Genomic DNA, 12,573 nt, shown 5'->3' on the forward strand with positions numbered 1-12,573 from the left:
AGCTACAAATTACTTACTCATGGTGAAGCTTTAGAGAATGAGGTATTGGAATCTGTAGCTTGGAGTTGTCATTTTGGGCTTTTCTATTGAGGTGAATCCAAATGCAAGTCATTGCAAAGGCATGAGTTGACTGGGGTTTGTTAATATCAGGAACTGGGATATACTGGAAAACAATTTGCATATTATAAGAAAGAGAAGAATTAACAAATTGTAAATATTTTAATAAATATGTATTCTAATAATCCATTGTTGATATAACTCTTTTTAAAATACCCTGTATTAATTCAGCTTCAATTGTTCTTTGACTCTTTAATAATATAAATCAGAAGATCTAACAGCTATAAAAATTTAAAACTATTACAAGATTGTTTACTTGCCAAGGAATTAACAGAAATTCACAGGTGCTGTCACAGACCATTCACAATCATTCAAAAATTTACATTCTTTAAAAAACAGACACATTATGAAATTTTACTGAATGTGATAAATACACTGTAAACTCCGAATTTCTAAAGGTCACATATATGGTTTTCAAGAACATAGAAAAATTAAGAAATATGCAATCTAAATAAGTACTGTATTCAATATATATTATCACACACACCATACATATTGTATACTGATGGGGGAAATGACATGGACATGTGGAATTTGCTTTAAAATTGTCTAGTATTAACAAAAAAAGATGAGTGTAAAGATGAAGCAAGGATGTTTCTTAAAACTACAATGATGTATCACCTCACACCTGTCAGAATGGCCAAAATAGAAAACACAAGAAACAAGTGTTGGTGAGGATGTGGAGAAAAAGGAACCCTTGTGCACTGTTGGTGGGAATGCAAACTGTGGAAGACAGCATGGAGGTTCCTCAAAAAGTTCCTTAAAAGTTAGAACTACTCTACAATTCAGTAATCACACTACTAGGTATTTACCCCCAAAACAGAAAAAAACATGAATTCAAAGAGATACACACACCCCTGTGCTTACTGCAACATTATTTACAACAGCCAAATTATGGAAGCAGCCCAAGTGTACACTGATGAACGAATGAAGATATGGCGTGCACACACACACACACACACGATGGAATATTATTCAGTCACAAAAAAGAATGAAATCTTGTCATTTGCAACATGGTTGGAGCTAAAAAGTATGTTAAGTGAAATAAGGCAGTTAGGGAAAGACAAATACCATATGATTTCACTCATATGTGGAATTTAAGAAACAAAACAAATGAGCAAAGAAAAAAAAAAAGGGAGAGACAAACCAAGAAATAGACTTTTAATTATAGAGAACAAAGTGATGGTTACCAGAGGGGAGGTGGGTGGGTGGGGGGATGGGTAAAATAGGTGATGGGGATAAGAGTACGCTTATCTTGATGAGCACTAACATACAGAATTGTTGAATCACTATATTGTATACCTGAGACTAATGAAAAACTTAGAAAATATTTTTTGGTGATGAGTACACAGGGGTTTATTTTTTTATTCACCCTACCTTTTTTGTGCATTTAAAAATTTCCATAATAACATGTGTTTAAAGAAATGGCAATCGTCAATATATACCATATTTTACCCAAATACCTCATCTAACAGAACAATGGGGGAACATACTAAACTCACAAACAAAAACAGACATTAACAGACACTGATGTTATTTGATCATTCAATGATTTGTATAGATCAAAACAGCTTAATGCTTTTAAAAAATTGTAAACCTACTTAGAATACAGAGAAATACACCTGGCTGGCTCAGTTGGTTAAGTATACCACTTTTGATTTCGTTTGAGGTCATGATCACATGACTGTGAGATCGAGCCCCATGTTGGACTCCGTGCTGGGCGTAGAGCCTGTTGAAGATACTTGCTCTTCCTCTCCCTCCTCCCCTCCCCTGCTCATGCTCCCTCTCAAAAAAAAAAAGAAAGAATATAGAGAAAGAGCTTGCCAAAGATGTTCAATTTAATTTAAGATAAGCTTCAGAACTAATCTAGTTCAATTTCTTCACTTTCCATGAATAAACTAATATCAAGAGAGACTCATGTACCATCTCATGATTTTTAGTCACAGAATTGGGAAAGAACCCAGGTTTTCAGCTTCCAAATCCGGTAACCTGTTCACAAAATCACACAAAAATCCTTACACATAAATTAGACATACTCCCCTCATCACACTGTTAACAATTTGTAAAACTTACTTCTTTTTCTGGATACAGAAGGTCAAAGAGCTTCATGACAGGGAGAAAATCAGCGAGTGCATTTTTCTGAATACTTCCAGAAATGAATTGCAGGAGAACCCACATTAGATGATCTCTGCCTTTAATCAGTCCTCTCCCTGCTAACTGTAAAAGATGTTTAAATACACATCTACACAGCTGGTTAAAGAGATGGATGTAGTAAAGTTTAAAGGGAAAAAAACAAAAACAAAACCCCCACAAAAAACAGGAGAAACCCTGTTCTCCGAAAGTTAGCATCCAACTTTGGCATTTACAATACTTAATCTCAACTTAAGACACACCAAGCAAAGCCTTTTAAATTAGTTTAATATTATATATAGAGTTCCTCCCTGATCCCAAAACAACTATACATATCAAAAGTTCAATGTTTTAGAGCATAACTAAGTTGATCATGTATGCAAGAGAATCAAGTTTAATATAAGATAATTGCTAAAAATCTTTCATCAAAACACAAGGAATACTTCATTATACAAAAAGGATTTTTTTTCTTTAATTTAAAATCCTTGAGGAGTGGGTATCAAAAAACACTTTTCCTGGTTTCCTGTAGATTAGAACAGAAATCAATGGTGGTGGGGGTGGCAGTGGGGGGGAACTGGTGGTTAGAAGGATTTTAACAATGCTTACGAAAAATTTTCCCTCAAAAAATCATGCTGTAGAGATTTTATAACAACGTTTATTTGCATTCAACATGTCTAAAACATTATGATAAAACCAACTCTTCTACAAATTTACTCGTCCATTTGTGTTCCCTGTTTTGGATTCATTGTCCCACTTTTTCATTCACTGCCAAAGTAGAAACCAGTGAGTGATGCCAGACTCCTGTTACTCCCTCTGTTACCTACCCATTACCAAGTCCTATTCACCTCTCAGCTTTTCTGGTCTTGGGCTCCTCCTCTCTTTTCTGGCTTAGGCCGTCAGCATCTCCCACCCAGATCACTGCAAAGGTTCCCTTACCCACATCCTTGCTTCTGACTTTGGACCTGTCCATTTTTATGTCTCCATCTTCCTACATGTGGCAATTAGCAGTAATTATTCCAACGTATATATGATGAGGTCATTCCCCTCCTCATTTGCCGCCCAAAGAGAATCTAAACTCATTAGAACAAATATGTTTGTCCATGTAAAGCTTTCCACGTCTGGTCTTGCCTTACTGCCTTTCTGTTCTCACCAACACTTCCCCATTTATATTTTTCTCTCCAATTCTCACACACTTTTGTCCTTTCCAAAATGATCATCTTATTGCTATGTAAACACTTTCCTATCTTTTCCTCTCGGCAAATTTCTATTTGTCTTCAATATCTCTTTGCTAAAGCCGTTCCTGATGTCTTTAATAGGGATTATTCTCCTTTGTTTCCATTGCAGGAAAACATGCTTCCATTATGCAAACTATTATTGTAATCAAATTGTTTATATCTATATCTTCCCATAAGTAAGGAGCTCCTTGAGGGTACTGTAGTGCCTTTTCATTTTGTATCCCCTGGTCCTCGCACTATGTGGAATGAATATGTGGAATGAATGACTGAAACCAATATTTACAGTGACAAGAAAGTGGAAAGTTTAGAAGCCATAAAGGCACTGGACAAAACGGCCATCAGGGCTCAGAGCTTCGGCCACTGCCGAAACCAAGAGGCAGCGTCGATACCAGTCTAAAGCCGACCAATCGACAGGTGAAGTGGCTCCGACAGGAGAGTTGGTACTCACCTTCTGATGAAGAGAAAGGACCATATGTGGGAAACTTGCAAACTGGAAAAGCACAAAGAAAATGAGCTGACTTGAGAGGTGCTGCCACAGGAGTTGGCTCGTTCCCCCATCGTCAAACTTCTCCTCGGTCTCGGACCGCTCCATGGCATAGACCACCAGATCCACCAACTGGTCCTCCAGCACAGGGCAACGCTGCTTGTGCTGTAGGGCAGAGATTAGATACAGTATTCCAAAAGCCTCCCGGTTAGTTTCAGAAGTTTACCGGTTAATGGGCATTAATTGTAACAAGAGGCTGAGAAGCATGGAATGAAGTTGAACTTAGAAAGTTAAGGTTAGGTTTAGTCTATTAAAGCTGCATCACGTTACATTATCATAGAGGATGAGTTCCATTACAAAGATTATTTTTCAGATCTCACACAAAACAGACTTCCTATTCACTTTTAACTTTTACTACAGACATCAGACATCACTGCTTCAATTTGACAAAGGGTACTGCACAGCAGAAAATTTAGTTATTTATCCTTTGAAAAAAAGATAATTTAAAAAGCATAGGAAATGAGGATAGTAGTATTAATTTTCTATTCTAACTCAAAATATAAGAACCCCGAATTTCCAAGAATCAAATATTGTGAGGAGAACAAACAAGGCAGTGAGAATCTATGTATTTTAAAGCAACCACCACAAGTTTACACTACCTTCACACACAGATAAGATATATCTAAATAGCTGCCAGATTATACTCAGTATGTTTTTCGGTGTGTGGTATTGATCCTGACATTGAAATGGAAACTTCCTCTACTGAATAACCGACCTCAAAGTTAATCTCTGCTCTTCCTTCTTAAAAGCCAAACATAATGCAGCTTTAATTTTAAATTAGACTATTTTAAAATCTAAAACAAGAAAAAGAATTGAATTTAAACACTAAAATGAAAATGCAACTTCCCTTTCTAGAGGCAAAAAGATTTATGCTTTTAAAGTGATTTAAAAAATATGCTTTTACCAAAAGAAATATGTTAAGCCACATTTTAAGCCATTTTCATATTTCTTTTATAAAATATGTTATATGACTTAATAGCCAGGCAGTTGGAAGCCTTTCTAGTGAATACAATTACTAATACAGATGCTTTCCTTCTAAGCTTTAGATGTGATTATTAGTCTTTTGCCATGAAAAAGGGATATGATTTCTTTAAATTTAGGGAAAAAATGCAAAATGGGGACGGATTTGGGAAAAAAACAAAACATAACGAATAGCATCCCCTCTTTTGCATGCTCTTTGCCAGCTCCAAACTTGTAAAGCTCCAATATAGCTGCACTTTCTTAAAGCATGCAAATAAAACAAACATCTATCCGAAACAGTAAGCATCAATGGTTGTTTCATATTTTTTCCAAAACACAATGCCATGATCACAGTTCAACCACATTACAGGTTTACAAATAGCAATATTAACACCACCAGTTGGGACTACAGTACTTTCCCTCCAAATGTAATTATCATTATGAAGCAGAGCAAAGTGCAACAGACAACACTACGAACTATTTCTTAAATCAGCATGCAAAACTACTGTGTACAGGGCTTGAAATTCACTAGTTCTGCCAACCACCAACAACCTAAGGAATGTGTCAGACAACACAAATTTAGAGTGAAATCATTCAAAGTATACAAGAGTCAGAAAAATTTGTGAAAAGAAGTAAAGCCAGGATTTCCAGTAGGAATTTTTCATTACTGATGGGAATTTCCTTCTAGTTTGGAAACTAACCAATTTGTCATCTACTCCTCCATCCATGATGGTCTTCCATCAGTCTGCTTCGGGGAAAAAAGAGCAAACTAAATAAAATTGGTTTTTAGCACCTGAGTCATTTTGGAGCTTCCCTTTTTAGTATTAGTTGTGTGTCTTTAAAAAACCAGACTTTTACCTACATATTTTTAGGGTGTAGTAATAGTCATACAGTTAATGACTTAAAGAGGAAAACCAAAAATATTAAGGTTTTGACAAAGTAAGAACAACTAGGAAATTTACAGTTAAAGCTGACGATCTTTCAATACATACCACAATTCAAATTCCCTCTAAGTTTTCTGTTAAGAATTAAATCAGCCTGGAATCTCTATGACATCTAATGCCCTGGTGTCTGAGTGTGCCAGAACATTTATCAGGATTAACTCTGTGTTTCCCAGGTGTTTTGATGAAAGCCAAGGATATTTCTCAAACCAAGTTTCAAGATAGGTTAGTTCCTCTGTTTATTTGCCAATTTTATTAATACAAAAAAAAAAAAAACAAAAACCCTGTTGAAATATAAAATGATCTACGTTAACTACTTTAGAATAGTAAGTTTGGCTTTAGTTTTCATTACTAAAAAATAAGTACATTAAAATTAATACTCTCCACCATGTACATTATTTTACAAAGTGGAACAAATGAGAATTTGTAAAGCAGTTTAATGATCTGATAAAGATTATCAATCACTAGGCTATGATACTTCTGTAAGCCAATGGATGCTCTATGGCTATTCACAACATGCTTCCTGAAAGCTTCTGTAAATTTAATCCTTCGAGATCTAGGCATTTAGTTGAATTAGCTAGTTTATATCATATTTACATGAATATTTAGTTAAAACTTGTTTTAACATTAAGAATCTAAGTTCAATATTTTACCATTTCAATTTCTGCATGATAGCTCAAACTGTATTGGAAACTTATTTAAAATTTTCAGCTTTGGTAAAAGCTAAAAAGGAGGCACAAGGCATTAATAGAAATACTAACATTGACCTCCACTCATGCCCCTGATTCTTTCTCACCACTATTTCAAGTGGCAAATGATAATGCTTTTCAGTCCAAGTAACTATATCCTAGATTAAGTGGCCCCCTGACCCTTTTGATGTAACAGTTCTGGTACTGCTTTTGTGGTGAAATTTTAACATACTGTACTTAGGTGGGTTTAAGTTAATTTCAAACCATTATTTCAGTGCTAGAAATCAATTTTAGAGCAATACCTATTCAGGACAAGTTGGGAAGAAAAATCCCTTTGTACGTCATTTATCATATTCTCTGCCAATCAGCCCTATGCCAGTTAATACCACTTTCAATGGTGCCTTTCAAAGATAATTGAGTGATTGGTCTATCACTGTCTCAGGGTAGCCAGAGTTCACACACCACCACATAAGAGCTTGAGGGGTGTATCTGTTATATAATGTTCTTCTTGGGCAGAAAGAACATGAAGCTGTGTGAACATATAAAACAGGATTCTTCCACTGGGAACACTCCACCTTGCTGGTCACAGAACTGGGCTATTTATGACTTTTTGAATGTGACCAACTTTAGGATAAAATATAGCCCAATTCCTACTGGAAAATGCAATATGGACAGCTCTTAAAAAGTTTCAAGCTTTGAGTAAATTATTGCATTGCTAGAGAAAGGACAAGAAAGTATAGTGCAGGATATAGTTCTGTAATGATAAAAGATGTGATAAGATAACTTGTTTATTTTTAATCATATGCCTTATACTTTGTATTCTCACTTTCTACTCTACTTTCCAGGTGGTAAAATTAATATATCAAGTCAGTTCAGCATATATCTTCCATCTACAAGTCCATTCACTACAGAGTTTTGTACCAAACAATTACTGATGAATTGTGAACTTTTGACAATGTTTACAGTGGGACCAATACTAATAATGTTCTGTCAGCATTTCCATTATAAACTTTATTTTTTACGGATTTATGTCTTAGTCATAAACTTTTTTTAGGTTGAAACTTGTTATTAAAATAATCAAATCAGAAATACTCTTCTATGAATTGTTTTGTCAATTTCTAGTCTGAGAAGAGCTGCATCCCAAGAGAAAAAAGCTAATGATAGCTAAGGCTATCTGGGGGAAGGTACTCGCAGCTCAAATGACCATGGGTACATTTATCCACCAAACTGTAAAAAAAAAAAAAATTGAGTCAAGTATGACTTAAAGTTCATTGCAAAAATTAGTTTTAAGACATAGCATGAAGCATTCTTTCAAAGTTGGCTGAATACTTACCTCTAACTCAAGTGAAAGCTGATCAGAAATAATGACTTGCTATTTAAGATGTTAAATTGACAGATTGTGTGAAGCGACTGTCAGGTACTGTAGTGTGAGGCAGTTCAGTTTCACATGAACATAGGCTTGTCCAAACAAGGAAACTTGGTAAATTTTTCAGAAGAAAAAACTTAAAATAATAAAAGAGATACTGCTACTAGGGTGAGGTTTGGCATGCAAAGTTTCAACACTGAGCAAGTTTTATGGCCAAGCTATATGTCCTTAAAAATAGGGCTTTATAAATGGAAGCACTGGCACAACCTTCACTATAGTATTGCAAACAGTAACGCTATTTTATGTAACCTAGACAAGAACGTCTTTTTAAAATCAAAAAGCTGGTCTATTTTAATATGTTGGGCTCAAAAATTTTTAACAAAAATAATTGGAACCACTATTTTGCTTAAAATCTCAAAGGTGAAAAGTCCTGGAACAGACTTGGGACTGTATAAGAGTTTGGTTCATAAAGTTTGGCCATAGTGTTTTTCTCCCACCACAGGTGAGCTTCAATTGCAAGTAGCCCACTCTAGGAGGAGGACACTTCTGGCAAAGACTGACAAAGAAGGGTGTTTGTCAAGCAGGTGTGGGGTCACCTAAGAGTGTGACATTTCTTAGTCAATCCCCATGTTTCCAAAAAAACCTTCCCTGCATAAAGTTTACCACTCCAACTTTTAAAATAACGTATCTCTAGTAAAGTGCTTTTCCCTCTTTTTTGTTTTGTTTTTAATTTGTTTTTGTTTTAAGGCAAAGCAATGTAAATAGTTTTATAGACGTTATTTATTTATGTTTTAATAATCCGGAAAGATAAAGGCCACCACAAATCTTTCCATGTCTGAAAATTCCACAAGGCGAGCTTTAGCCCTAAAGTATAAAAAAAGAAAAAAAAAAAAAAAGGAAAATGGAGTGGGAAGGAAAAACCACCCATCAAAAAGTGACAGGTGTTATTGTGTGCCAGGTGTTGTCTCTTTTTGTTAAAAAAAAAAAAAAAAGGAAAAAAGAAAAAAGAAAAAAAAAAGAATATAAAAAAACAAACACCAAAAACCAAAACCAAAAACAATCCACCAAAAACAACTCTCATATCCCAAGAAGAAATTCGTTTTAGTGGCCTTGGTCTCAGCATGGTCCTGCCAATTTCAAGCCCCGACCATACATGTATTCTCTAAATGGAATCAGTGGCTACAAAGCGGCCAGCGTATCGTTAGTCACAATACAACAGTAAGGTTGTGAACATACCTGAGCAATGTTCAAGGTCTAGAGCATTGGAGGATGGGCAGGACAAGACAGGACAGAACAAAAATAAAGGAAGAAAAAAAGAAAAGACAAAACAGTGACTATGAGGCCAGCCTCAAGGAACCCAGAGTCAGCACAAACCCTCCCACATGTTAAACCACCAAAAACAAACATACACCAAAAAGGGGGGAAAAAAATCAGCAGCCAGGCCACGCTGAAGATACCAAGGGTTATAAAAATAGGCACCCAAACAACAAAAAAGTCAAAAATTATGGTTAAGTCATGTGTAGGTTTCTCTGGCAAAAGGTATACTTGAAACTGGCCTTATAGAAAAAAAAGCAATGCAAAATAAACCAACTTTTAAAATATCTCCTTTTTAATTTAAACATTTTTAAAGCAATATATAAATGATAGGAACAATTCATTGTTTAATAAACCACATATTAAAAAAAAAAAATCACCAAATAGTTCTTAACTGTTTTGCTCAGTTAGCTCTAGCAAAGAAAAGAGAAAAGAATAGTGCAGATTCTATGCAGAATTTACTAGGTTTCCAGCATAGTACAGTACCTGCTTATTTAAACCTAGCATATTGCAGACCATATCCCTGGAATAAGGCTGCTCCAATACATATCTCAACAAAGCAGTCTGTGGTTCAAACAGATCCTTTAAAGAAAATAAAAAAAATTATTGCTTCAAGATCAAAGTAAATGTTAATTCAAATAATTTGAAATTGGGATAAAAAAAATCCACTAAAGGCACTTGTTACCTTCATACAGTAGGCAGTATCTAGTGGAAAAAAATCATAGGATTTTAGTGCTTACAGTTAATCTGACCCCACCCCTCATTTGATAGGTGATAAAACTGAGATGAAGGGACTTGCCCAAGGTCATACAGAGGCTAAATTTTGAAATGACTTCAGTTACAGTCACATGAAAGTCTTAAGCATCACTGTAAGGAAAGAATCTTCTCCTCAGAAATCTAACCAAAGGAATGGAGGCAGTTTCCAATCACTTTCATAGTGTTAATATAAACACTACTTCCAAATTTGGAGGAAAATGACTTGATAGTAAAGGGGTTAAGAGTGTAGATTCTGGAATCAGATTGTCTGAGTTCAAATACTGACTCTACCATTTCCTAAACAAGGGGCCTTAGCCAAACTGCTACCCCACTCTGTCTCAGTTGCATCATATGTATAATGGAGACACTAAGACGATAGTCGAGAATAAGGGTTATTGCAAAAAAGTTCTTAGAGTAGTGCTGGGCATACAGTAAGTGCATAATTTATTTATCTATTTTCAATATCATTGCTATCATGGTAACTATAAATTCCATGTAGGTTACCACTTTCACATTCTAAAATTTGCTGACTAATAATATGCCGAGAACTCAGAATTGTGACCTTAGTTTCATTATTCACTCTCCTCACTTCTGAGTAAGTTTCCTAATCGCTCTGTACATCATTTTTGACACGAAACATTTACATGAAAAATATCTAGTCTTCCCCATTCCTTGCTCTGTAACCATTTCAACCATACTATAATGAATCTATCAAATTTCAGTATAGTGTTGTATCTGTATGTCATGCTTCATTTTATTGATACTTATAGATTTTTTTCCTTTGGGAATACTCTATTCCACTTTAGATTCCACTAAAATATCTAACAAAAGTCAGGGCACCTGGCTGGCTCAGTCAGAAGAGCATGTGACTCTTGATCTTGGGGTTGTGAGTTCAAGCCCCATGTTGGGTGTAGAGATTACTTAAAGAAACTTAAAAAAATAAAAATAAAAAATCTAACAAAGGAGAGGTTCACTCTTCAAATTTTAAGAACCACACAAATTCATTTTTGGTCCTCACTTTGTAAAGGAAGAATAAAAACAAGGATTCTACTTAAAGATTCAGTTTTCTTAGTCTATGTGCTTTGTCCACTGGAGCATAAACATCCACAATATCACAAACCACAGGGAATAATTGGATACTAGAATCACATGATAAACCACAAACCATTTTTCATTAAATATGTACTTCTTCAGCCTATGAAGAGATAATTTAGCACAACACATCAAATAATCCAGGATGAAGGCTGTTAGATGGATCAAAAATTCCATTAGATTTATCTACATACCTTATCATATGGCAAGAGGCCTTTCAAGGGAAAACGAAGAGTTGCAGGATCCAATTTCCACGAGTTACAAATGGCTCCCGAGTTATTTACAACTGGCAGAAGGCTGCAGCGGCCTGTATGTATTACAAAAAAAATGTTTTTAAGTAAACATGAACACAGAAATGCCTGGTCCTTTGACCATTCTGTGAATATTTAATAAATATCTGGGCTGAATCAGACACTGATTGTAAAAAGCTTGTAGTTAAATTTCGGGAATTTTCTTTGATTATTTTTAGTCCAGATGGTCGAAGACCAATTGTACAGACATTCCAAATTCAAAAATGTTACATTTGTCCAAGTATCTAGGTTAGAGATAGCAAACTATAATCCGTGGGCCAGATGCAGCTTGCCGCTGTTTTTGTAAAGTCTTACTGGAACACTGATGCTTTTGCACCACAATCACAGAGCTGAGTAGTTCCAACAGATTGAATGGCTCCTAAAGCCTAAAATATTTACTATATCACCATTTATAGAAAAAGTTTACAGATCTCTAGTCTAGGGTCAACATGATTCACTTTACACATGATGTTCCTAGAGGCCTTAGATGTAGCATATGACCATCAACTCAGACACCCGACTGCCTAATGAATATTGTCACTTGGATGTCCCACAGGCACCTCAAGCTTAACACATCTTAAGTTGAACTCATCATGCTTCTCAAATCTGCACCACTTCTAGAATTCATTAACTGATGCCAATATCCACTCAGTTACAAAAGCTAGACGTCTGAGAACTATCTGTCTAGTGTCTGTTTGCTTTATTTTTGTATTTCCAATCTAGAATAGCACCTGACTCACAAGAAGTGCTCAAAATTTGGTCATCAACTAAATAATGGTCTATATACCCAAACACTGCTGCACACTGCACAAATTGCCAAATCACGTGATTATTTTTAAAAGAAAATTCTGAGGGGTGCCTGGGTGGCTAAGTCAGTTAAATGTCCTACTCCTGATTTCAGCTTAGGTCATGACCTCAGGGTTGTGAGATCAAGTCCTGCATCAGGCTCAGTGCTGATAGTGGAGACTGCTTCAGATTCTCTTTCTCTGCCCCTCCCCTGCTCTCTCTCTTTTTCTCAAAAAGAACAATCTAAGGAAAAAATAAATTAAAAAATTCCGAGAGTCTAACAAAACATGAAAAAAATGAAAAACAAAAGAAATGAAGTACAGAACAAAAGTGTGAATTGGAATGGGCTGAAA

At 35.4% G+C, this 12,573-nt stretch overlaps 1 protein-coding gene across 2 annotated transcripts in view; it reads right to left on the minus strand.

The window, feature by feature from the left end:
- MED23 (mediator complex subunit 23) overlaps positions 1–12,573 on the minus strand; it is a 46,975-nt gene that overhangs the window by 25,829 nt on the left and 8,573 nt on the right. Inside the window, exons 9-14 of one of the 2 annotated variants that reach the window (XM_086707858.1) lie at positions 11,339–11,451; positions 9,783–9,878; positions 9,219–9,236; positions 3,931–4,131; positions 2,191–2,334; positions 18–163 (exon numbers count right to left, since the gene is read on the minus strand). In XM_086707858.1, coding sequence (XP_086563984.1) covers positions 18–163; positions 2,191–2,334; positions 3,931–4,131; positions 9,219–9,236; positions 9,783–9,878; positions 11,339–11,451 — 718 coding nt within the window. The remainder of the gene's footprint in view (positions 1–17; positions 164–2,190; positions 2,335–3,930; positions 4,132–9,218; positions 9,237–9,782; positions 9,879–11,338; positions 11,452–12,573) is intronic. The other variant, XM_086707859.1, reaches the window with a different exon arrangement.

Source organism: Puma concolor, chromosome B2, assembly GCF_028749965.1.
Source record: "Puma concolor isolate L17-30 chromosome B2, mPumCon1.1.hap2, whole genome shotgun sequence".
NCBI lineage: Eukaryota > Metazoa > Chordata > Mammalia > Carnivora > Felidae > Puma > Puma concolor.